Here is a 26,885-nt window from a genome sequence, read left to right as displayed (position 1 = left end):
TTTCTTCCTCTTCTTTTCTTTTTCAAAATTGTCATTTTCATTATTATAATCAGTGGAAGGAAGATGAGAGACAAGAGGGAATTTCCTCATAAACAGGTTGTAAAAGATAACACAATGATGATTAACTAACCCTTACCTTAAATTCCCAAAGATGTAGTTCCCACTCCTGAAGCTTTGAAACATCCTTTGCAAACTATAAAGTAATATCTAAATGTGATCATTACTAATAGGTAATGTTAAGGTCCAGGAATTCACCCCCCACCAAGGAAGGATCTCGGGCAATGTAATCAGACACAGAGCAGGCCCTTTATTGAAAAAAAGACTGATACGCGCATCAGTGGGAACCTCTGCCATCAGAGTTCCAAGTTGCTTATGACAGGCTGGGGTTTAAATACTTTTTCATGAATAACCTTTGTTGGAAAGTTGCTTTTTGCACCTGGGGTCTCAGTGCTGAAGTTTATCAGGGACCTTGGACAGGCCCCAGCACAAGCCCCTGTTAGAAAGTTGCTTTTTGCACCTGGAGTTTCAGTGCTGAAGCTTATCAGGGACCTTGGACAGGCCCCAGTACAAGCCCGGAGCTTATCTGTCTGTGGGGCCTTGGCATTTTTCCTGGCTGAATTTTTCAGGGCAATTTTCAATTTTGATCTCCCTCATTTCCAACTTCCTTTTCTCTTAGGGGGGCTAAGGGGGTACCTGCCCACTGAGGCTAGATCTCCCTCAGTAACATTTAGAGCTATTTAAGGTTTTCAAAGTATTGTTTACATTTCTTCTCCTTATGATTTTACAACAGTAATTCCTGGTAAATATTTCTGATATGATCCCAACTTTCAAGAGAGGAAACAGGTTTGGTGCCCATGATCACATGAACAGTAAAATTTGAAGGTGGAATTTGAATGTTGCTTCTCTTGCCTCTAAGTCCAGTAGTCTTTATTTCTCTGTCTCTATTTATTAGATTTAGATGAAGGGATGTTTCTTTTGGTGCTTGTCTCAAGAAAACATTTGCCTGTATAACCTCTTATCTGGGGATATGTCAGATGATTCTGTAAATCCTGGACTTTTCATTATCATCTCTTCCATTTCTGATCCAATTTCTACATATCCTTTATTCTTTACAAGATTTGATCATATCAACTAAATAAAAAGATACAAATTTAATATATCCTAAGCCCCTGCAATAGTTAGATCTATTTTTTGGAGAAAAGACATTTCATTTCCATGGCAGTCATTTATTATTGAGGCAAATTAAGAGTTTCTCATATTTTCAATGTCTTGGATTAAAACTATATGAAATCCATTTTTAGGCATTTTGCACAAATAATAATTTTGAAATATATGAGACTATAAAGATTGGCCAAATTTGTAAGAACTTTTTTCACACTCAGCAGATGATCCTTTATAGAGAACCACATTTACAGATGAAAACCATTCATGGGAAGTCATAGAAAATTTGCAGTTTCTGTTTTTGCCAATAAGCTTTCAATGCTAATAAGCTAACATGCTTCTCAAACAAGATGTCTCTTTTGGTATGTGATCACTTTATTTACTGAAAGGGGAACATATGTGTAAGGAAAACTCACAATATTCTCATCAAGGAACACTTTCTAATGTAAAACATTGAGGAGAGCCAAAGATAGGTCAGAAAACCAGATAAATAACTCCCCAAAAGATGAATATGCTGAAAGTACTGGTATGAAGGCAGAAAAGTGGTTGTTGAGAGCTAAGATGATGGGGTAAAGGATGCTCTGCTCCACTAATCTCTATACACACACACACACACACACACACACACACACACACACACACACACACACACACAAAATTACCTGAAAAAGAAAGCATGAGATGAGCAACACATCTCACTGAGGTAAAAGAAAGGATAGAGTAGCCTAGGCAGCACAGCATCTTTGAGGACCTGCAGAATTTACAGAAGCCCAACACACTGCAATCTGTCAGAGGAAACAAAGCTGTAGCACAGGAAGGAGCCTAGCCCAAGACCTACATAGATATAGAAGGTAGAGAGGTCAGGGTAAGGCAATAAAGTCATAGAAGACAGGAAATTTACAAACTCTCTCATGGCAGCAGAGTGCCTAAGGCAGCAAAGGAGCAGAGTGGGGACTCACAAACTATAGGAATCTACTCACTCCCCTGTGGCAGCAGTGGATGGAAGAACCAGTCCTGCCTAAACCACTTGACAGAGGCAGTAAAGGCAGAGGGCAGTAACCTCCCCTGTGCCAGTATATATCCTGAGACATCAAAGCCATTTTTATCAGTATCCCAGGTACATGAGTTTCCTGAATCACATATCTCTCTGCTATATTTTTATACATTTGTGCCTATTTTTTCCCATGGATTCAGCATGCTTTGGAAGGAGAGTATGACCAGTATGTTTAGCTTGACTGAAATTTCAATTTTTCCTCATTTTGCCTTATATTAAATAAACATTGTGATTATTCTTGGCTCTTCTTTAGCTGAATGTTTAGTAAATGCTCTATGTTTGAGTTATTCTAATCAAGATAACTATTTTTTATGTGCGTCAGTGGCAAACCAGTGGGTTCTTAGGAACTACAATGTCAAGTGGTATGAGTGTTTCTCCTACTTCTTCCTCCAGAATTTTCCCTAAGGAAAGAAGAGAGAGAAAGATAGAGAGACAGAGAGAGAGACACAGAGAGAGACTTGGATCCCCAGACCTGCCAGTGTGAATGCAGACTGGATTAATAACAGAGAGTAAAAACAAGCCATACTTGGGCTACACATAAATTAAAACCATAGAAGTAAATCCCTAATGTGGAAATGCATGACTACAGGTTTTTAATACGTTTTGTTTTTCTTTCTTATTAGATGATAAATGGAATAAAAGGAGGAATAGAATCTGGAATTAAAAAGAGAAGTAAAAATTCTTAGAAGTTTCTCAATATATTCAATCATGATAACAGTGAATAATTCTTTGATGATCAATGTTAAGTAGAACATGCAACATATATGCTTGCCAAAAGTGTTCACAGTTTTCATAGAATATCTCCTGCACAGAATACAAATGAAAAATGGTTTCCCTTGGCAGACCACATTTGTTAAATTGCCTTTAGTCCCAGGTATCATACTTTGAAAAGAATACCTATAAGTTTAAGAGCATCCAGATAAGAGCAGGATGTAGGAGGTATTGAATTTATGTTATATCCTCAAATATGACAATTAGTTGAAGAAAATGGGGTTAGTCTACAGAAGAGATTTAAGTACATTTACATTCATCTTTATATATTTAAAAGGCTGTCACTTGGGATAGGGATTAAACTGTTTTTTTTTTGGTTTGGCCTCAAGGGCAGAATTAGAAGCATTGATGAAATTCACATTGACAAAATTTAGAAACTTAGGGTTACTCTAAGAAACAGCTTTGTTACAAAAATTTCAAAAAATGGAAGGACTTTTATGAGGAGGTCATGAATTCCACTCCACTAGAAGAAATTGAAGTTTCCTTCTCTGTCTCTTTTTGTCTCTGTATTTGACTGTCTGTTTGTCTTCTCTCCACAGGGAAAATTCTGGATGAGTGTAGGAGAGATACATTTGTCAGATATTTTATATAGCACATACCCATGGAGATAGGCATTGGACTTTGTGACCTCTGGATATGTTTACAATTCTGAAAATCTGAGATTTTTCAATTTTCTCTAGAGGGTGAGTTCCTCCAAAAAATCTTGATTACAGATGAACTATATAACCTTCTAACCCTAAAGGACTCCCTGCAGGGAATTCCATAATTACACAAAAACTATTGGGTTAGCTATTGTTTAACTTTTGTTTTTGAAGAGGATGAATGATATCACTATATTAGTTTAGGGTGTAAGATGCTGGCATATGGCTGATTGGTCCATCATGAACTTGGGACAGCTACAACAAGTCAAGCACAAGTAAGAGAGTAAAATAGAGAATGATGGATGATGTCTTGACATTCTTTGAATTGGATTTAAATGAGTTAAATCTGGGCAAAGTCATTATCTCTCTTTTCCAGAGTCATTGAAGTCCTATGGCAAGTCAAAAACATGACAACAGACAATGGCTCAGGGATGCAATAGATGATTTTGGCATCTTTGGTGTCTGAGCAAACTCTAAATGTTGCACAGTGCTTATTTTGGTGCCTTTATGACATCTGGAACAAATTGTTCTCATTTGTCCTCATTTGTTCTCATTTGCCCATTCAGCAGGGAATTTTTCATCTTCCAAGATTTGTATTTTTTTTCTTTAAATCCTTATCTTTTGTCTTAGAGTTCATACTAAGTGTTGGTAAGGGCTAGACAATTGGGGTTAAGTGACTTGCTTAGCCTCACACAGCTAAGAAGTATCAGTAGCCATTTTGAACCCAAGACCTCACACTCATCTCCTGGCCTGGTTTTCTGTACTCTGAGCCACCTAGATACCCTTTGCCAAAATTGTTTTACCAAAGTGTGACATGCTATAGCTTCTTGGAGCCACAGGTGAGATCTGGATGCCAGGTTGACACTAAAGGTGGGTGAATAGCCCTGATAAGGACTTGGCAAATCTTTACCCCAGAGGTACTACTTATGGAAAGTCCCTTGCAACCTATTTTGTCAGTAGTATGCATGGGATGAATCAAATGCGTAAAGAGTGTCATTATTTAGATGAGAAAATGCAGTTTGAGAGGTAGTGGTCCAATGCGTTATTATAGCAACATATGTATCTTGGGTTAAAGATGGATAGTAGACTGTGTTTAGAGTTAAAGAGGGAAAAGGAAAGAGAGTGGGGTGACTTGTATGTGGGAAATTTTTTAATGCTTTCAAGTACCACAAACTTCTCTTTCATACAAAATCACCTCTATTATTTAACATTGTACTGGAAACACTAGCAGTAGCAATTAAAGAAAAAAAATAAATTGAAGGTATTAAAATAGGCAATGAGGATACCAAGGTATCACTCTTTGTGGATGATAAGACAGTTGATTTAAAGAATCCTAGAGAATCAACCAAAAAGCTAGTGGAAATAATCAACAACTTTAGCAAAGTAGCAGGATACAAAATAAACCCACATAAATCAACCACATTTCTATATATTTCTAACACATCTCAGCAGCAAAAATGAGAAAGAGAAATTTCATTTAAAATCACCCTAGACAATATAAAACACTTACGAATTTATCTGCCAAGATAAACAGGAACTATATGAACAAAACTAAAAAACACTCTCCACACAATTAAAACTTGATCTAAATAATTGGAAAAACATTAATTGCTCATGGGTAGAATGAGCTAAGATAATAAAAATGACAATCCTACCTAAACTTATTTAATCATTTATTTCTATACTCATTGAACTACCAAGATACTTTTTTTACTGAATTAGGAAAAAAAAAAACATAACAAAGTTCATTTGGAAGAACAAAAGATCAAAGCTACCCAGGGAAATAATGAAAAAATGTGAAGGAAGTTGGCCTAGAAGTACCAGATCTACTATAAAACAGGGGTCATCAAAACAATATGGTACTGGCTAAGAGACAGAATGGAGGATCAGTGGAATAGACTTGGGGTAAGTGACCTCAGCAAGACTGTCTATTATTAAACCCAAAGATCACAGCTTTTTGGACAAAACTTCACTATTTGACAAAAACTGCTGGAAAAATTGGAAGACAATAAGGGAGAGATTGGGTTTCCATCAACGTCTCACACCCTTCACCCATTCTGAATGACCTGAACATAAAGAAGGAAACTATAAGTAAATTAGGTGAACAAGGAATAGTATACTTGTCAGATCGTTGGGAAAGGAAGGATTTTAAGATCAAGCAAGAGTTAGAAAAAAATTACAAAATGTAAAATAGATAATTTGGATTACATTAAGTCAAAAAGGTTTTGTACAAACAAAACCAATGCAACCAAAATAAGAAGAGAAGCAACAGATTTGGAAAAAAATCTAAATAACAAAAACCTCTGACAAAAGTCTAATTACTCAAGTTTATAAAGAGCTAAATCAATTGGACAAAAAATCAAACCATTCTCTAATTGATAGATGGGTAAGGGACATGAACAAACAATTTTTAGATAAAGAAATCAAAACTATTAATAAGCACATGAAAAACTGTTCTAAATCTCTTATAATCAGAGAAATGCCAATCCAAACAACTCTGAGGTACCCCCTCACACCCAGCAGATTGGCTAACATGACAGCAAAGGAAAGTAATGAATGTTAGAGGGGGTGTGGCAAAATTGCAACATTAATGCATTGCTGGTAGAGTTGTGAATTGATCCAGCCATTCGGGAGGGCAATTTGGAACTATGCCCAAAGGGTGCTAAAAGTCTGCTCTTTGATCCAGCCATAGCACTGATGAGTTTATACCTGTTAAATTTATGGTTGGTATGAATATATTTAATTTGTTTCCAGGGATTTAATTATTAAATCCCCAAACTTAATTACTAAAGTCAGAATAGAACTTATGGTAGTTTATTTTACAATAGAGGAAAGATATGAAGGAAGAGAAAAAGAGAAGAAAAGGAGAGAGAGACAGAGAGAGAGAGAGAGAGAGAGAGAGAGAGAGAGAGAGAGAGAGAGAGAGAGAGAGAGAGAGAAAGAGAGAGAGAGAGAGAGAGAGAGAGAGAGAGGACAAGGAAAAGAAGTTGACCTTTATGCTCACCATGTGCCAGTTCAAGCATCAGATTCTTTATTAGCCTCAACTCCAGTAGAAATGCTTCTTACAGGAGGTTCCACTCCAAGTGTGAGTCTTCACTCCAAGTGTCTCTCTCTACTCCAAGTGTGTTTCTTCACTCTGTATGACTGAAAATCTGTTACCCTAAAAAAAGAACTACATATCCCAAGAGCCCACTGATTTCCTGTCATTAAGTACTTCCTGTAGATAGAGGATAAAGGATGTGGACTTTTGAGGCTCCTCCTATCTGATGTAGAATCAGCATTGATGGTGGTGAGTGGGGATGACTAAAAAATGGCTAACCAGCCTTGGGCATATGGTTTTTATTTTGTATCTTCTTTATTCCTTGATTTCTAATGATTGTTAATAAATCTCTTAAAATATAATATTATTATTGAATTTTAATTTAAACTTTTATATTGTTGGCAACCACTAGTCGGAGAAGAACCTCTCAAATTTTTAAGATAGCCTAGATACATATTTTAAAGCCACATTTCTCCTGCCAAGGCTTTTTTCCCACCCCACCCACCCTCGCAAACTCCAACTCTCTTTGGAGCTGCTGCATTTTTCTTTTACTACTTTTTGCCTGGTTGCTTGCTCTCTCTACTGACCAGGCTATTTTTATCATTAAACTGCTTCTCTCCTCCAACTTTTGAGTCCTTCATTCCTTGTTCCTCCTTCATTCCTCCTTGCTTCTGATTCTGGCATTGCTGATACTGCTTCCTCATGGTCTTCTGGACACAGATTGCTCACCTGGCCCCAGGCCCCAGGCTCCAGAAATCCTCCTCCTGATCTCCAGCTCTGATCCTAAATTTGCCTCCACCCCAACTGTGATTGCTTTTGTTGTCTCTGCTGGCCTGATTGCTGCTACCTAGAAACTAGGAGTCAATGCAGTAGTTCCTCAGGGCAGATGGTAAAAAATCAAAACAAAACCAGGGTGTTTTTTTCCTTAGGCAACAATTAGCCTCCTAACTCCCTCTGGGGAAACTAGCATTTTACCTCAGGGGGATGGGGAGAAGGAAGAGACTCTTCCAAATAGGAAATTGATTACAATCATGGCATATTCTATGAAAGAGAACTGCATTACCTATTTCAAACAGCTTCCAGCTTTAGGATGTTTTTTTTAAAATTTATACCACTGATCCTTTTAATTATCTTGCCTGAGATTTAGGGGAGAAATTCATCATCCCCCTACAACCCTTTGCCATGTATGCTTTCCCAGTTTCTAAGATTCATCCAGTTTGAGATTCCTCAAACCCATGTTCCCATAGTGCTGACAATAGGCATCTGAATTTTAGAAAAATGAACTTTAAAGGTTCTGGAGGTGAAATTTTAAGCATTTTAAGACTCCATTTAAAAAAATGAAAGTCCATTTTAAAAATGAAAATCTTATTGTATTTTGCTGATTGTTTTGTTTAAGATTTAATTTTTGTTGTTTTAAGTTCATAAATTAATGTATTTGATACTGGTCTGTTACACTGAATCTTTTTTATGCACTGGGTTTTAACTATTAGATATATTATGTTACCTTTCCCTTATGACTGCTGAACAAAATGCTGTAAAATATTTTAAAAGCTCATAAACAATTCCCCCCCCCCATTTTTCATTTGTTAATTGTCACATAGATGATGGTGGACTCAAGCTGGCTAACAACATTTAGAGAATTTAAATGAGCTAAGAATTTAAATGATAATTTTAAGGGGTCTTCAGAAATAATTTTAATTAACTAGTGGTTTCTGAATGGATGCGTTTTTTTTAAATATTTTAAAGAATGTTGTATTAAAGGTAGAGAAACAAAGAAATGTTCCTACCAAGGTATTTCTATAAAGCCAGAAGCCAAAAAGAGCTCCTGCAAAATTCTTCAGTTCAATTTACTTCCACCAGAACAATCTAGATTTCTTGGTGATATTCTAGACCCAAATAAGATTTACTTTGTTTAAGAACATATTTGTCTAGGTTGAAAAATTTGCTACGTCTGTAAAAATTGTGATAAGTATCCATCAGTTCATAGGTTTTTTTTGTCATATAGCAACTTATATGAAATATGATAGTGAGTTTGTTTGCTCTTGTAATGAAATGGGCTATTATAACTTTGGGGATTTTGATACCTTTTGAAAGTACGTTACCTGTTGTCCTATTGTTCTTTAAAAAAAACTATTAGTTAATCATGGCCAAATTTGAAAAAGAAAATGGACCTCAGTTTTGGGTGAGACACCTTTGTATTCTACCTTTCCTTATCTGACACAGGGTATCAATAATTGTAAGCTCTATATTTTTTATTTTTAAAACTTTTTTATTATTGTTTTTGCTTGCATGTGCAATAAATTATATCAGTTTTATTTTTTCTTTCCTTTTTGTATTTGAAGCACATGTAACCAGAATTGATATTTTCTTTAACTTTTTTTTATTTTGCAATAATATAAGTTTTAAATATATTTGCTATAGTGCTAGTGCATGCCCCCAAAGCTTGAGACTACAAAAATGATGCCACTGATTGTTTAAAAAATAATTATGGGACTTTGCTTAATGATTCTGTCTGATTCCAGGACAAGAGAATAAAAAAGAGCCATTGCACAGCGCCAAAGAAACACAAAACTAAACTGCATAGTGCCTATGGAACACAAGGTCAAAGAGACCAACCAATCCCAATGGGATTCATAAAGATTTTGAGCCAAGACAAGAGGACTTGAATGTGTTTGGGTTTTGAGGTTTCCACTATTTAACAGGGGTGTATGGGGTGCTCAGGGATGAGTAATACCTTTGGTATGGAGGGCTTGTTGTGCCCTCCTAGGGCAGCTCTCCAGCCTTTGACCCTCACCTCTCAGCTCTCACTTGTGGCTCCTAGTAGCTGTTAGAATGCGGCAGTGGCCACACCCCGGGCAACTGCTTCGACGGGCTAGCTAAACCTTGTGAGGGTAGTCATTGGGTCATAGTCGACCCCTGGTGAACTAGGGCTTTGCTCACCCAGCATGTGAAGACTCTTTTGGCTGAACAGGTGGAAGAAACCAACAAGAAGGTTCAATGGCTGAGATGGCGATACAGCAAGGCACTGTGGAGTGCTTAGGGCGTGTTGGAGCACAAAAGACAACACGGCCATCCAATGCAGCTGAGGGAGTCTCCAGGTGTAACGAGTTTTCGTGCCAATGGACCCAGGCTTCCAATGCCAAGAGAGTGAGACTGTCTCTGTGCATCGACTTTTCCACTTAAATCTTCATGCACAAGTGTCTTTGTGCACAAAAATGCACAAAAACAATCATCATCCTCGGTTACCAAGAGACTACAATAACTATTTAACATGTTTTAAAGGCAGGTCTTCCTTGTCCCAAATTCTACCAAGTATCTCAAATTTGGCTCCTACCTGGCTCCTATAATCTAGTCCCTTTTCTAGCTTTCATGGTGTGGCAAACTTTCTATAGTCCTGGCTACTGATTGGGTAAATGCATATTTGCTTAAATCATTTTAATTGGGCCCTGATTCAAGGACCTGTTATGGGTTTATTTTTCCTTTACTTAGAATTTTTACACATATTACTTTGATAATCTATATTTCATCCAGAACTTATTTTTTATTTGGATTTTTAAAAATTTCTCTTGCCAATTGATTCATATACTTCATAACTCAGCCGTGCATCTCTAAGTGATCCCTGTGTTTTTCAACACCCTCTTCGGGGATGGTGGTGGTAATGTATTATTATTTTTTTTTAATTGCAACTTTTAAATTCTTTTTGAAAGTAATTTTAGGTTAAGAAACATGCTATCTCTCCAAATCCAGAAAATGAACTCTTCTTAGAAGGCACCATGAAGATGCCTCCACAGACCATGAGCTACATCAATAAGATTCAGAATGAAATTTGGGTGTGGTTGATTGAACTGAAGGTTGATTGAAAATTTAATTTGAATGTTTACTCTTATGCCAAAAGGGAACTGCCCCCTAACTGGCTTTGTCAATGCATGTAGCAATTATTGGTTTTGTTCTCTTTTCCCCTTATCCTTAAATTATTACAATTTCAAAGTTGATATGTTTACAAGACCCACTGGAGAGACTAGTCTTCTGTGGGTCTCAGGGGGAAATGTATGATTGAAAATCTGTTACCCTAAAAAAGAACTACATATCCCAAGAGCCCACTGACTTCCCGTCATTACTTACTTCCTACAGCAGAGGACAAAGGGCATGGGTTTTGGCGGCTCCTCCTCTCTGGTGTAGAATCAGCATTACTGCTGGTGAGTGGGGGATGACTAAAAAATGGCTAACCAGTCATGGGCACGTGGTCTTTATTTTGTATCTTCTTTATTCCTTTATTTCTAATGGTCATTAATAAATCTCTTAAAATATAACTTTATTATTGAGATTTAATTTTAACTTTTATAACTCCAAGTGTCCCTTTCCACTCCAAGTATCTCTCTTCACTCCAAGTGCTTCTCTTCCCCCCAAGTATGTCTCTGTTTCCACTTTTAAAGACCTTTTCCCCTTATGTCACTTCCCCTAAATTTTTATGTCTATGAATCATAGCCGACACTCCACTCCAGGACTGCCCACTCTTTCACACATAGGTCACAGAATTCCCACTAAGTGTATGAAATGGGTATTCCTACATTTTTGTGGTTAAAATCCAAAATGAGTAGATCACCATACTCAACTTTAAGTACTGTGCTTACATTTTGGTGGATTAAAATCTAAAAATAGAAAGTGATTATAATTTCATCTTTACAATCAAGGAAGAGCTAAGTTCTTTCATTGTTACAATCAGGAGAGAGCCAAATCCAATCTTCACATACCCAAAAGAGATAATAAGAAAAAAGACTTGTACAAGAATATCCATAGCTGTGCTCTTTGTGGTGGAAAAAAAATGGAAAATGAGGGGATGCCCTTCAATTGGGGAATGGCTGTACAAATTGTGGTATATGTTGGTGATGGAACACTATTGTGCTCAAAGGAATAATGAAGTGGAGGAATTCCATGTGAACTGGATTGACCTACAGGAATTGATGCAGAGTGAAAGGAGCAGAACCAGGAGAACATTGTACACAGAGACTGATACACTGTGGTACAATAGAATGTAATGGACTTCTCTAGTAGTAGTAATGCAATGATCCAGAACAATTCTGAGGGATTTGTGAGAAAGAACACTGTCCACATTCAGAGGAAGAACTTTGGGAGCAGAAACATAGAAGAAAAAAAAACAGCTTGATCACATGAGTCATTGAGGATGTAGACTCTAAATGATTACCCTAATGCAAACATCAACAGTATGGAAATAGGATTTGATCAAAGACACATGTAAAACCCAGTGGAATTGTGTCTTTGCTATGGGAGGGGTTTGGGAAGAGGAGGGAAAGAACATGACTCTTGTAACCAAGGAAAAATATTCTAAATTGACTAATTAAATAAAATTTTCAAAAAAAACCCCAAACAAACCAAAGTATAATTGTCAATGAGAAAAAAGGAATAAGTAAGAATTTAGTACAAGTAAGTAAGGAGGAATCACTTATTAAGTACTTACTATGTGTCAGGCACTGTGCTAAGCATTTGCATTACAAATAACAGAAAGAAGAAACAATCCCTGCCCTTCAGAAGCTTATGGTATAATGGGAAAAGATAATACCCAAAAGGAGAGCTGAAAAGGCATGGGGGAGAGGAAAGGAAAATGGTGGAATGGGGAGACCTAGTGGTGAGGTCTAGAAAGTCAGAAGTAGAGGCATGCGGGTCATGAAGATTGGTTGGCCTACACTCCTTCTCAAAATGGAGGCTCTGGGAGGAACTCATGAATGAGAGAAGGGTCCTAGAGTGGCTGAAGGATGTTTCAGAGTAAGAAGCTTGAAGAAGTCAATGGATACTGCAGGGTAAGGAGGTCTGAGGCACTGCGGCAGCTGAGGCATGATTTTAAAGTTCAGAGAATTAGCATAAGAGGTAGGATAGAAGTGAAAAATGGTGGCAAGGGCATTTAAGTAACAAGACATAGTGTGAGCAGATATAGAGGTGGGAAAATGCAGGGTATGTTGGTCCACTCTTACTGTCATATAGCATACTTGTAGGGAAGTACTGCGAAACAAGTCTAGAAAAGTTGGGTAGTATTATATTGTGTAGAACTTTGTGATAGTGTTTGAATTCTACCACTAAGAAGTCATTAAAAGACTGAGCAATTCAGTGACAAGACTAGATTGATCCATAAGCAGGGCATGTTGCAGGATAATTGAAGAGAAAAGGGAAAGAAGGGAAGGAAGTAAGGAAACAAGCAGGGAAGGAAGAAAGGAAAGAAGGAAGGAAGAACAAATTTACTTAGGAAGCTATCAGAATAGTTCAAGTTAATGACAAGATGGACTATATAGTAGGGTAGTGACAGGAGGAATAGAGTAGGAATAAAATTGTTTTGATGATGGGACTAAGACTGAAGTAACTTTGAATTTTGATGCCAAAGACAGAGTTGGGCAGATATGCATAAGATTTTGGAGGACATAGTATAATTCCCCACAAGAAATTACTTGGACAGATCATTTTGAATATTTGTATTTAGCAATCAATGATATTTATTTCTGACTTAATACTTATTTATTCCTTATAGATCCCAATCCCTTGGGATCTTTCCTAAGGATTTTAATTGCTTTATCATTAATTGTGTCTTCTACCAAGAATCTAGTCTCAGAAGATATGTCATCCTGTGGGAATCAAAACCTATGTATTTCTGTTCTCCACTTCAATACATCAAAATAACTAGGATCTCATTCTTTCCCCATCATGTCCTAGGAAGAAATGTCTTCAGGAAAAGCAATCTGAGTTTCTTGAAAGGTCAGAGAAAAATTCAGATTTTTCTTGTGGGGTGTAGATGGGGGACTTTCTTTGTTTAAATGTTCCAAATAATCTTGAGTTGTTGAATTTACATATTATTCCAAAATCTTCTAGAAGAAAGGAAGGTGCTGCAATTGTGCTGATACATAAAAAGCAACTACTATCAACAGCAAATTCTGAAAGGAAAGCTGCCTGACTCCTCTAAAATTGCTTGTCTAGCAAATGGTAATTATGAATCTTCCCTTTCTTTCCTTTTCTTCTCTCATTTTTTAACATCCGTTTTCCAGTTCCCTGGATCTATTTAATATGGTTTTGGGTCTCTCAGAAGTCCTCTCAGGGTTATGGCTACCTAACCATACAATGCCTTAAACCACCACAGCTATCAATAACATTTATAAGCATGGGAGACATATTTAATAAACTTGTTAGTCTAGTAATTAAGTCCCAGAAGATGTACTACTGAAAATTTTCTGCCTTTGAAGCTCCATGAATGATTTTTCTAATTCCAGTTGTAATGAGAGTGGAGGGCAAAATCTGAAATAACTAAGAAAACAAAGGTTCAAGCTCCTAAGCACATTGGCTTATTAAACAATTCATGCCAATTGCATAACAAATTAAGACCAAATCTTTTCAGCTTTGTCACTGGACCCTGAACACAGTGGAAGATAGATTTTTATGGTATGAAAGAAAATAAGTAACAAATAATAAAAGCAAGATTCAAGCTTAGGTAATTTGATTCTAATTCGTGGAAACTTTAGGGGCTATCTGATTTGGAAGGGGAATAGTGAACAGGTGCAATTCCCTGAAATCTGAAAAAGGTGTCACTTCCCATGTGTCTGGATTCTACTGAAAGAACAAAGAAACAGTAACGGATTGACCAATATGGAGTCATTCTTCAGAAAAGGCATATGGGTTGTTTGAAAAGTGTAATTGTGAAAAAACTTGCATTAATCTTTGGATCTGACTGAGTTTCTGGTCAATATAACCTAGGTTCTTAGTTAAGGGTCTCTAAGCAACAGGAAGAGGTGGTCTAGCTTCCCAACCATACAGGGCTAGGTTCAAATAATGCAATAAGGTTTTCTCACAATTTCTATAATTGACTTAAAATTTCTCACAAGACAGAAACAGACTAAATCATAATTGAAAAGAAAGAGAGCTGAGTTATATCTAGAATTGAGTCACAAGCTGAAGTCAATGTGGTTCACTAAGTTCCTACCATTCTCTCAATTCCTCAACTTTGATTGTTGGGCGAGGGTGTCAGCTCCATCCTCCCTGCATCAGTAAGTCAAATCTATTTTTTCACATCTCCGTAATCAGAATTACATAAGTCAGGCTACAGATCAAACTATTTGAGGGCTCTCAATGTCATAATTCTGAGAGGAGAGATTTACATGTTATCAAGTTAATTTAGAAAATTCAACAAACACAAACATCAAGGAACAAAAAATCAAAGTAATAGTTATGATAATTAATATTAAGTAATGTCAAGTCTCCTTGTTATCTCAGTGACTTAATCCCAGTGTTCATTTAATCATTTAATTTTGTCTTGAGTCCTAGATATCCAATGTAGTCATATGGTCCTTGGAAATATATTTTCTTAGACATTCTGGAATAGACCTCATTCTCAAGACAGCTCTAAAGAGGATGATCTGGATGAATCTATTAAAATCTGCCAGTAACAATACCTAATGTAATTTAGTATATAATCTACTACTCAATCTACTACATTTGCTTTTCTAATAATTAGTTCATGTGTGGAAAATAGCCCAAGCATTATGGTTCTGATCCTGTTAACAACAGAGCTATCAGAATATATAAGTAGGAAACCATAATTCACCTGGAAATTCAGAGAAGTTTAATTTTTACATTTCCTGATGGATCTTTCTTTAACTAAACCCAATACCTTATAGGAGAACTTAAGACAGTTGATGAGGGTTTAACTTGTAAAATGAACTCTCCTGTTTTTTGAATTTATTAGATAGATGCTTTAAAGTGGGAAATTAAATTCAGTTTCCTTACAATTATCAATGCATTTTACATGTAAAAATCTTTAATGTTATTGTGGGAACTTACTAAAACCTACCCCAAACCTGAATTTCCCTACCATATATATTACAAAATCAATCATATGAATATGTATGAAGTTCTTAGAAAAATAATCTAATTCTAATGCTTTCTAAAAGTTTACAATTCCATTTAATTAGAAAACTTTTACATTATATTTTTACCTTATTACTTTGTTTAATTCCTCTTTGGGAAGATATCATCCTTATGTTATAATTTGACCACAAATACAGATTAAAATTATAATATTTTTCTTATTTGTGCCCTATTATAGTAACAGAGACATTTCTGTATCAATCTACTAATTAAGAAATTTAGTATATTACTTGCAAAACTTCTACTGCTCACCTGCCTTGAGTATAGAAATTTTCTATGAAAGGAAAAGGAGGAATATAGTTATGACAATGTCAAGACATCTACACAAGGGCACAGATTAACTTGACATATACATAATAAGGGAAAAAAACTTTCTTAACTCTATTTTGATTCCAGGCATGCAACGTATCTGACAGGTGATCATGTTATTTATCTGGTGGGGAAATTTCCTTTTTGAAAAGGAAATAGCACAATGGGGAAACTGAGTCAAGAGAATCCTATTTTAGTCCATGTCAAGGTCATCCCCTCAATTTTTCCTAGGGACAGACATGCACCTGCAGAAGTTCTCAAACTGTAGCATATGCCCTTTTCTACCATTGGCTTCATGACAATTCAGACAAACATTCCTGTAAGCAAAACTGAAAACAATAGTACATTATAGCTTTATGAATTTTACCTCAAACAGGAAAATTTTACTACTATCACTCAAATATTATTAATTTTCTCTGTTTTTCTATGAGTTATATTTGATTTTCCCTTTACTTATAAATTAAAACTAACCACATTCTGGGGCTTCAGACCTAAAACAAATATCTGATAGGTAATTCATATTAATGTAATGAAGATACCTCTTTAAATCATCCTATTTTTCTTGTTGTTCAATTTTTTTTTCAGTAAATTCTGACTCTTTGTGATTCCATTTGAAGTTTGCTTGGTAAATATACTGGAATGGCTTGCTTATTTCCTTCTCCAAATCATTTTACAGATCAGGAAACTGAAGCAAATTGCCTTGTGACATAGCTAGTAAATTTTAGGGTTATTTTTGAGCTCAAGTCCTCCTAGTTTCAGGCCCAGCACTCTAGCCTCTGCATGACCTAGATGCCCCATGTCACCATATATATCTTAGTAAATTTATTTTGTAATGTGAAATCAGTAGGGCTAATAAGATCTTATCCCACCTGAACACAAAATCTCAAGGGACCCTACAGATAAGGATATCTTAAATGATCTGTACAACTTTTCCCCCAAATTGCAAATTAATAATATCTCTTTCAGAAGAAAATATGTTTCCATTTCACAATATAAGAAAAACAAAATAACACACATAAAATCATGTATTTAAAGCATGAAACAAAATTTATTATCAATAAGATGACATCAATTCAGTTGAATGCATTTCCAAATTTCCTTACATACAAAGTACTCATTTTATCGCTTTTGACATTCTATACCAATCACATCTAACATTCAGTATAGAATGATCAAATATAGAATAATTATATCCAATTAAAGAAGTATCAATAATAATAACAATAAACATTTCAATAGTTCTTATCCTATGCCAGACACTGTCTGAAGCATTTCACAATCTTTATATCTTTTGATCCTCACAATAACCATGAGAGGCAGGTACGTTTATTATTTTCTTCTTTTACAGATCAGGAAACTGAGGTAAATAGAGATAAGATTACTTGTGTAAGATCACAAAACTAAATAATTTCTGAGACTAGACTATAACTCAGGTTTCTCTTCAATTTTCGTTGTGTGTTGTTTTTTTTTTTGCAATTTGATGCTACAATTAAAATAAGAACATATTTCATCGCATTGTAATTTAGTTTCAAGACAAATATCAAGTAAATGAAATCTAGATTTAGAATCACAGAATTAAAATTTCAGTTTCCAGAATTATTAGCCACCTGTGCTTTAAAATTTAGAGCCCAGAGTTAAGAATTAGATCATTTTAAAAGGTTCCTAGCACTTTCATTTTCCCATATCTTTTTATATATTTCCCTTTAAATCACCTCCAAAAGCAAATCAATTCCTTTCATATTGATAACCTAGTCCCACCCTCTTTTCCCAGAGGCTTTTCAGTTTTAATTTTGTGCTAAAGAGAGGGAAAGATTCTTATTTTCTTTCTTTGGAGCTCTTGAGATTCCGAATGTGGGGACTATGCTTCTGGCATTGTTTTTCAGGAGCAGATTACAGTATTTCTTAATCATATTCCAAACTATTTAAACAACTAATCTTTATTTCATAGAATTATCCTTTGCAATTCAGCACAAAACTTTATACACCTATCATTTCTAAGAGCTTAAAAATTGTTTTTTTCTAGTTTTCTTTAATGATCTTGCTTCTAGTTTACTCAAACAATTAAATCTGTTATATAAAGTTTTGAAAGTTCTACTTCAGCATTCCCCCCAAATTCCTAGTTCTAGGGAAAGGAAGCCATGATGATGCTTCTCAGGTTTAATTCCCAGTTTGTACTGAATCCAGCAAACTGAAGTAAAGTAGGGTCTTTCCTGATTCATAATTACCACCATATGACAGATGAGGAAATGGGAAATCCCTTTCAACAATGAAAAATAATTGATATTTACATGTGTTTTAAGGTTAACAAAACAATTTCAAACCTAATCTTAATTATTCCTCACAAGAGCTCTGTAAGAAAAGATGTTCTCCATTATGACTTTGAGGTTACCTTATTTAGAGAAGTGGCTTCAGGACCTTGACCTTTGGTTGTTTGCTGTCCTCTACCTTCTCTTGTCCCATGCCCCTGGGATTTTGAAAAGGTACCTAAATTCATTGTTCTGTTTTTACAAAATAAGTATTGAACATCCAGTACTTTAGGGGAACCTCATAGAAAGAATCCTGTTAGGAACTGAACTGTGTGGAAAACATTTGGAAGAGATGCAACTAAAAATCTTTTTTTTTCTTTTTTTGCTTTGTTATGAGAAGATATGATATAATTTGTAGTGACTTGGCTAATAAGGAAGTAGTCGTTGTCCCAAGGTAACCCCTAAGTCCTATCCATCCAGCGTGGATCTCAATAAAGCAACCCTTGGTTTGAGCCACTTTTTTTGGGTCAGCATCTATTCACCCTCATAGTTAATGAGCTTTCATTATTGCTGATGCTTTTTTTTTAAACTAGACCAGCTAAAAGACACATTACCTCAAAGCAAAATATATTTAATATTTAATTTAAAATAGTGACAACATGGGTCTCTCCTGCTCAGAGGAATGCATTCTACAAATGACCACATCAAGAAATGGGGACAAATTCTCATAGGAATACCTGTGTAACAACAGAATAAATTTTGTGGATCAGTTGCATAGGGAACATGTGTGGTTAAAGCATATGGGTTTTTAGGATGATCCACATCTCTACTTGTTTCAGAGTAACTAAAGTTGGCTGTTGATTTCATTAAAGAAGCTGCCTTCTCTTCTCCATTGAGTTGGGGTTCTTTCCTGCTGCATTTCTATTTGCTACTATGTTCTCTGCTGTGCACCTCAACTGAGCTTCTCTTTGCAACTCTTTTCTGGGAGATTCCATTGAGTGACTTTCTTCTTAGTATCACTGTCTCTGCTCTCTGCTACCATCTGATGGACAGTAGCAACTAGGCATCCTCTCTTCTGCAGAAAGATTTCTGTTAGCCATAATTCTAGAATTATTTACAGTTACCCACAACCAGCCAATCAGCAAAAGTCCGTAAGTCTAAGATCTCTGTCTTTTGAATTCTTTTTCTTCTGCTACCTTTTGGGGGTCCTTTCATCAAAGCTCTTATCTGATTAAACTTTTCTTATCATATCCCTTGGTTCTCCTCCCCCATCCCAAATGATTCTCGGGACTCAATAAAACAAATTACAAAGAAGCTGGAGGAAGGAATTTGCTTTCAACTTCATAATTTTACTGGTTCCTTTGTGATTCAGTTCCAGAGCAAATTTAAAAGGGTAGGAAGGAATTGCTGGAGTTTATAATCTTTGTTTTAGCTCCAGCTGATTATACTGTATATATCTTTGTTTCAAATTCCATGAAAAAGAAATTGTTTTCATAGGATTTTAACATGTAGAGGTAGAAAGGATTTTAGAGATAATTTAGTTCAACCATCTAATTTTGCAGACAAAGAAATTAAAGTCCAGGGATATAGAATAATATACTTAAGGTTAAGAAAGTAAATAATATCCAGAAGCAAGTTTTCCATCTCCAGGAGTTTTCCCACATATTCTCCATAAAGGAGCTTGGGATCAACATAAATGCAAACTTTGTCTAAGCCCAAAGGAGCATCTGTATTTCCCAGTAGATCCATTATCTCCCTGATCAAAACTTCCCATTTTCATTTCTGAAAAAGAAAAATAAGGATATTTTGTCAGTGGATCTTATTCATTGCTTATTGCAGAAAATTTTGTCTCTTGTCTCTTATTTCCTTAGTGAACCTAAGAAATGATCAGTGTCTCTTTCCTCTTTGGCCATTTGTTTGAAAGTTAAGTTGTTTTTTTTAAACCCTTACCTTCCGTCTTGGAGTCAATACTGTGTATTGGCTCCAAGGCAGAAGAGTGGTAAGGGCTAGGCAATGGGGGTTAAGTGACTTGCCCAGGGTCACACAGCTGGGAAGTGTCTGAGGTTAGATTTGAACCTAGGACCTCCCATCTCTAGGCCTGGTTCTCAATCCACTGAGCTACCCAGCTGCCCCCTGAAAGTTAAGTTTTAAAGAAATGAAACCCTAGAAAATATAACATATTAGAGCTATAAAAGGACTTCTAATTCTTCTTGTTCAAAATCTTCATTTTACAAATGAGGAAATCCAAGCTCAGGGAGGACATGAATTTCACCCTTCAGAAGACTCTAAATCTATAATGAAAGACTCTCAGAGTTGAGGACAAGAGAGACCATCAATTTTAGTCCTTGTGAAGGAATACCCTTTGCAATATCCCTGATCAATGTTCATTCATTTTTATTAAAAATAACTATATAGGGGCTTATCAATAAGTAAATCCTTGGACTAGCCCATTTTTCTTTTGGTATGTTCAATATTTTAGAATTTCTTTTTCTTTCAAGTTGAACTATTTTTTTTTCTCTCTGATGCTTTACCCATGGCTTAGCCAAAAGTATAATCATGGATGAGAGACATCAAACTCTGAGGCTTTAAAAGCATTTTGACAGAGTCCTATGAAAATGAAAGACTATCATATTCATTGTCATGGTGCCACTGATTTTGTGGACAGTTTAAAATCCCTTGAATATATCTATTTAACTATTCCTTCATTTGTGGGATCTAAGTTTTCTTCCCTAAAGTCTTCTCTAGTTTAGTCAAAGTTCATTTGACCTTCTTATAAGCATCTTTATTAGTTGACCTTGTCACTGTGGCATGAACTGCATGTCCTTCTGCTTTTCTGTAGGTAGTAGGTCAAGCTCAGTAAGAGGAAAGAGTAGTAACTATAAAGGAATAGAAATTTTAATGTTAACAACCAATAATACCTTTAAATGAGTGTTTTTCGACTTCAGAGCTGTTACTTTGGGAGACATTTATTTCAGTGAGCCAACTTATATTTAAAACAGATCTGGTACAGTTTTTATAATAATGATGACTCAATATTTTGAGGATGAATTTGGCTTTATGAAATTCAGTCAAGACTTTTATAGCCAAGTCTATTCAGTGTAGTTGGAAGACAAAGGGACTTGTTTCTGCATCAACAGTTCGGGATCAGTACCATGATGAGACAGTCTAAGAAGGAACCATAATCCAGGTCAAAGACCTTGACTGGAGGGTTTGATATTGGATTAGAAAGAAGGTATAAATTTCATTCAGATTTCACACTTTTTTAATACTTAACTTTGTAATTTATTTTATTTTTATAGCTTTATATGGTCATTTTAAATAAGAATTGTTTCATTTATTGTATTTGTATCCCCAGAAACTAGCATATGCCATGGAAGAAAGAAGGCACAGAATGCTAGTTGATTAAATGATTTTTGAGTTAATGGCAACTTCCAGCTCTTCCAACTCCTTCCAGGTTTAGCAGTCCATACAAATTGAATAATAATATTTCTAACAATAATGTACTTTAAAAAACCCATATTTCTATAATTTTTCATGGTTTAAAAAATGTTTTCCTCACAATTTCCTTCTCACAGATAGACATTTCTTATGGGTTCTCTCACCCTGATTACTGGAAATAATTCCCTTATGGAAATAGTTTGATCTTTTTTTATATAAAGGAAATGCATAGTATGTTCAGAGACCTGGTAAAGTCTGAGTACTGAGGTTCCAGAGACTCACATCTAATACTCAGGCATCATGGTGACTCTGTTTAGCAAATAAAGTTTCACATAATCCCCTTCTTCTCTCCCTTCCCATATTTGGCTACTTTAAGTTGTATAATATTGAACTTTTACCATCACTCTGTCTACTCTTTCATGGAGGAAAAGTCCAGAGCATTTCTTTCAGAGGAGGCTACTCTTTCTTTATAATATAGCCAGAACTATAACTTTAGAATATAAGACACCTGAAGGCAGGAGCTGTTTTTCATATATCTTTGTGTTTCCAATGGCTAACTTTACATGCAGCAAGTACACAAGAAATGTTGGATAGATTGGTTTGAATTGGACACAGGCACCGAGACTTTTAACTTATTATTCTGTCTCACTTATTTCCATAGACTAGATTGAGGACTAAGAGGAAGTATCCTGTTTTTCCCCTAAGGACTAAGGGTAACAGATACCTAAGTTATGCCCAAGTCTATGCAACCATTTATTCACAGTAGCTAGATTGTCCATTTGGTGTTATAGAGCAGATAAAAAGGGAAAGGGAGATATAGGTCCCTTCCTAGTGAGCTTCTTACATATAGGTCTACATGTAGTCTATGCCCAGAGAGAGTCTATGATATCAGTCAGTGTTTTTGTGGATATTTTGTTTGAAAAGTGAATTCTAGAGCTTCTAAGGTAGCTAGAAAGTATATATTTAAACATTTTCCCATGAGATTTAAGTACAGTGATGTCTTTGAGCACCTCTTACAGAGATACTTGAAGAGCAGAGAACAGTAGCATCCTGGGTGACTAATCAACTTTGGTCCACTTATGTGGCCTTCCCAAAGTACTTAGGGAATTCTGGGGGGGGGTGGGACAGAATATCCAGGAGTAAGTAGTATGGGTTGGAATCATAGAATGATAGAGTTGGATATGATCTTAGAGGTCATCTGTTCTAACCTCTGAACTCACAGAGGAATCCAATGTACATAATTTCTACCAGGTATATATTTAGCCTATGTCCTAATACATCCACTAATGAATACATTCTCAACTTCCAAAAGCAGCATCTATATGGGAAGGAATGTGACACTTTGTTCTGAGGAGGAAGCATGCCTAGAATCTAACTCTTCTTTTCAATCTTCACAGTTTTTATCAACAGGAAAATGGCCACAGGAAACCGTTCTACAGTGATGGAGTTTATCCTTGCAGGGCTCACAGATCAGCCAGAGCTTCAGCTTCCTCTTTTTCTCTTGTTTTTAGGAATCTATGTGGTTACTGTAGTGGGAAATCTGGGTATGATCTTATTAATTGCTATCAGTTCTCAACTTCACTCCCCCATGTACTATTTCCTTAGTCATTTGTCCTTCATTGATCTCTGCTACTCCTCTGTCATTACCCCTAAAATGTTAGTAAACTTTGTATCTGAGAAGAATTTCATATCTTTTCTGGAATGCATGACTCAACTCTATTTTTTCCTAATTTTTGTCATTGCTGAAGGTTACCTACTGACAGCAATGGCTTATGATCGTTATGTTGCCATTTGCAGTCCTTTACTTTATAATGTTCTCATGTCTCAAAGAATGTGCTCTGTAATGATGTTTGTGGTATATTCCTTGGGATTTTTTGGTGCAACAGTTCATACTAGTCGCATGGCAATGCTATCCTTTTGTGGATCTCACATTGTCAGACATTACTTCTGTGATATACTTCCCCTGTTAACCCTCTCCTGCTCAAGCACCCATATTAATGAGGTTCTTCTTTTTATTATTGGGGGAGTTAACACCTTAGCTCCAACTCTAGGTGTTCTTGTCTCTTATACTTTCATCTTGTCCAGTATCTTACGAATCCGCTCTACTGAGGGTAGATCCAAAGCCTTTGGTACCTGCAGTTCCCACCTCATGGCCGTAGGAATCTTCTTTGGGTCTATAACTTTCATGTACTTCAAGCCCCCTTCTAGCAACTCAATGGAACAAGAGAAGATATCCTCAGTATTTTACACCACAGTGATCCCCATGTTAAACCCTCTGATTTATAGTCTGAGGAATAAAGATGTGAAGAATGCAATTAGAAAGGTTATGGGGAATTGAGACTTCTCCTCCGTGTCAGAATTTCTCAGAAGAGAAAAAATAAACCCATGGGGAAGTTATTCTCAACTTTTTTTCTTGGAATCATCTCTTTCCTGGAAAGCCATTCTCTTTCTCCTGAGAGAAGCTGCAGTTCTCACCATAACTAATAATAATGTTGTTTTCTTAACTGGTACCTTGAGGTCAGAAACCATATGTGTCTTTTTAAGCTTAACATCTCTTACAAGGATATGTGCTCCATAAATGGTCAATAAATGCTTGTTGAAGGAGTAAGTGAGATAAATGAATTTCCCCTCAAACACTTTCCTGTTCTGTAGTTATTGATAGATTTTCTCTTCTTCCCAGGGATTAAGATTAATATGCAACTCAGTCCTGCTCTTTTCCAAAGTACTTAATAATTCATGGCTCTTGGCTTCTAACATGATCCCTATGTGAACCAAGGGGGAAGTTTGAAGAAGGTTTCAAGAAGATCATGGACTGACCAGGAAGAGAAGTTAACCAAAGTCTAGAAGTGTTTCTCCTGATCTATCTCTCTTCCTCTTGCTCATATATTTTTATATGTACATGTGTATGTAAATGTGTATATGTGAATATGTATTATATCTTATGTGTATATGTATATGTAGGGATGTGCTTGAATTAGTTCAAAATGGTTAACTTTTTAGTTTGAACATTTATACCTATAAATTGGCAAATGCTTAAAATTAGAGTTTGGTTTATTGTTTTGTTGATTGTATAGAAAATGTTGATGAAAATGTTAATAATACAGATTAAACTGAAAAGTGTGTCATGCATACTTTTTTCCCTCTGAGGATCTAGTTGTTAAACACTTATCAACAGAACACTGTATGTATGTAAATATATATTCCATTGATTACATAGTATTTGAGCAAATTAGTTTCATAATATTAGAACTATAATGGGCTTTAGATATTGTTTATTTTATATTTAATTCAATTTTATAAATAAATATCCTGAAGCTCTGGGAAGTGACTTGTTTATGGTCACACAGATAGTAAGTGGAAGAGTTGGACTTTATTAACAGAAGCACAATAACAATAGCCAGGACTAGTGTGAAAATTCCCTCCTCCATTTTAGATCAGTAATTTATTGATAACTTCTAGGCTTAAAGAGTTGTCTGGACTAATGTCAGTTTAAGTGATGGCCAACATCTCTGATTCTCTAGCTGGATCTTTATGCACTATATAAATGTGCTCCCTCTAGATCCCTACTCTCTCCTACCCCAAATCCCCCCAGTTTCATTCAATAAAATGAATTATTAGTCCTGTATGTAAAATAATCTTAATTTATTTGTAAATACTAAATAGGTAAGAAGCATAGAGCCTGATGCAGAGACAGGTATAGACCATTTGGATAAGCATAAATGACTGTGCATGATGAACTACATAGAATGCACTTTTATATACATAAACAACAATAATATGTACACAGATATGTACAAAGGCATATGTATAACATAGGGGGAACTGAATATCTTTCTACTCAATCATATAGAAGCCAATTCTATAATGTCTGCAAGAATATATAGCATGAGTAATTTGAAGTCAGTCAATTGGCCAGTCTATAAGCATTAATTAGATCCTACAATGTACCAGGCACAATGCTAAACAATGGATATACAAAGGAAGAAGGAAAAATGCTCTTTGATCTTAATGAATTTGCATTTTATTGGGGGAGGGAACATTTAGAAATACAGCTATATATAAGATATAGTACTATGAACTAGACTTGTAATTTCATTGACATATAGAACTTCCAGATGAAGAAACTTCCTTTACCATTGTAGATGGGCACCTTCTCAATAATTTATAATCTTAAAGAGAGAGTCTGGGAGCACAGAAAGTTTAAGTAACTTGGTCTATGGTTATAGAATTCATGACTCAGAGGTGGAACTTGAGTCCTGGTCTTCTGGTTTCAAGGCTGACTCTTCATAACTTATATGTAGCCATGCTATATATAAGTAATTTTTTGAAGAAAGATATTAGCTACTTGGGGAATTAGGAAAAACCTCTTACAGATGGCAGTGATTGCCCCAAGCATTGAAGGAAACTAGGTATTTTAAGAATTGAAAAGTAGAGAGGAAGCATTTCAGATATAAGGTACAGCCTGTGCAATGGCTGGAGATGAGAAAAGGAGTATTGTGTGGGATGAACAGTAAAAAGGTCTGTTTCTGTTAAGAGATCAATAGACATATATAATCTCAGAAATAATGAAGCATTTAGTACTGCATTATGTACTTGAGAAACAAAGCAAATATGGTTTCTGCCCTTGAGGGGTTTTTACTATTGGCATTAAAAGCTCTTCATAACCTAACCTCCTCTACTTTTGCTTTTCAGTCTTATTACACCTTCATATTTAGTGTACTGTTCTCACAGACCAGGATTAACTCTTTCTCAAGCTCATCTTGTTTTCATGAAACTAGATCAGGAGATTTTAGCTTTAGTACAATCCATATTGTGTTCTCTTCAGGGATTGCTGGCAAAGACCCAATTTTACAGAATGAGTTTCTGTTACTCTGATGAATACCTAATAGAGGTTTTCTTCCTCGTCAGTAGTAGCAGAGTAGGATTGTGAACTACTCCATCTTTAATCTGATTGTTCCTGGTCTTCTGCCTGTAATTGAGCAGTGGTTATACTCTCACTTTTTTGTCGGGACATCTATGGCATGGCAATAGGGGCCAGTTTAGAACTGTCGGGGGACAGCTTAGAGCTGTCAGAGAACAGCTATGGAGTCGCAAGAAAGAAAGCCTGGAACATCATCAAAGAGGAATAATGAACGTTTATTGTAAGCAGCACACCAGATTTAAAGCTCTTCTAGAGAGACACAATCTATCCTCCCCAATTCTCCCCAGAATGTGAACAGGGGAGTTAATCCATTTCCAGGAGATCTTGGAACTGTTCATGCAGCCTTGACCTGAGGTTACTATGTTTTGGCGTACTCAGCAGGAAT

The 26,885-nt window shown here is 35.8% G+C and overlaps 1 protein-coding gene across 1 annotated transcript; it reads left to right on the top strand.

Moving 5' to 3' along the window:
* The first annotated feature begins 22,981 nt into the window (after positions 1 to 22,981).
* LOC103101610 (olfactory receptor 8D2-like) lies at positions 22,982 to 24,048 on the top strand. The gene has a single exon (XM_007495456.3). The coding sequence runs from the start codon at positions 22,994 to 22,996 to the stop codon at positions 23,915 to 23,917; it is 924 nt and encodes a 307-aa protein (XP_007495518.2). The 5' UTR covers positions 22,982 to 22,993; the 3' UTR covers positions 23,918 to 24,048.
* The last annotated feature ends 2,837 nt before the right edge of the window (positions 24,049 to 26,885 follow it).

This window comes from Monodelphis domestica, chromosome 4, assembly GCF_027887165.1.
Source record: "Monodelphis domestica isolate mMonDom1 chromosome 4, mMonDom1.pri, whole genome shotgun sequence".
In the NCBI taxonomy this organism is placed as follows: Eukaryota; Metazoa; Chordata; class Mammalia; order Didelphimorphia; family Didelphidae; genus Monodelphis; species Monodelphis domestica.
Note: the sequence above shows the minus strand (reverse complement) of the source record. Positions and strands in the feature narration are given on the sequence as shown.

Bases quoted from the DNA above. Each gene is read 5' to 3' on its own strand.
- LOC103101610 (XM_007495456.3), top strand. From the start codon at position 22,994: ATGGCCACAGGAAACCGTTCTACAGTGATGGAGTTTATCCTTGCAGGG.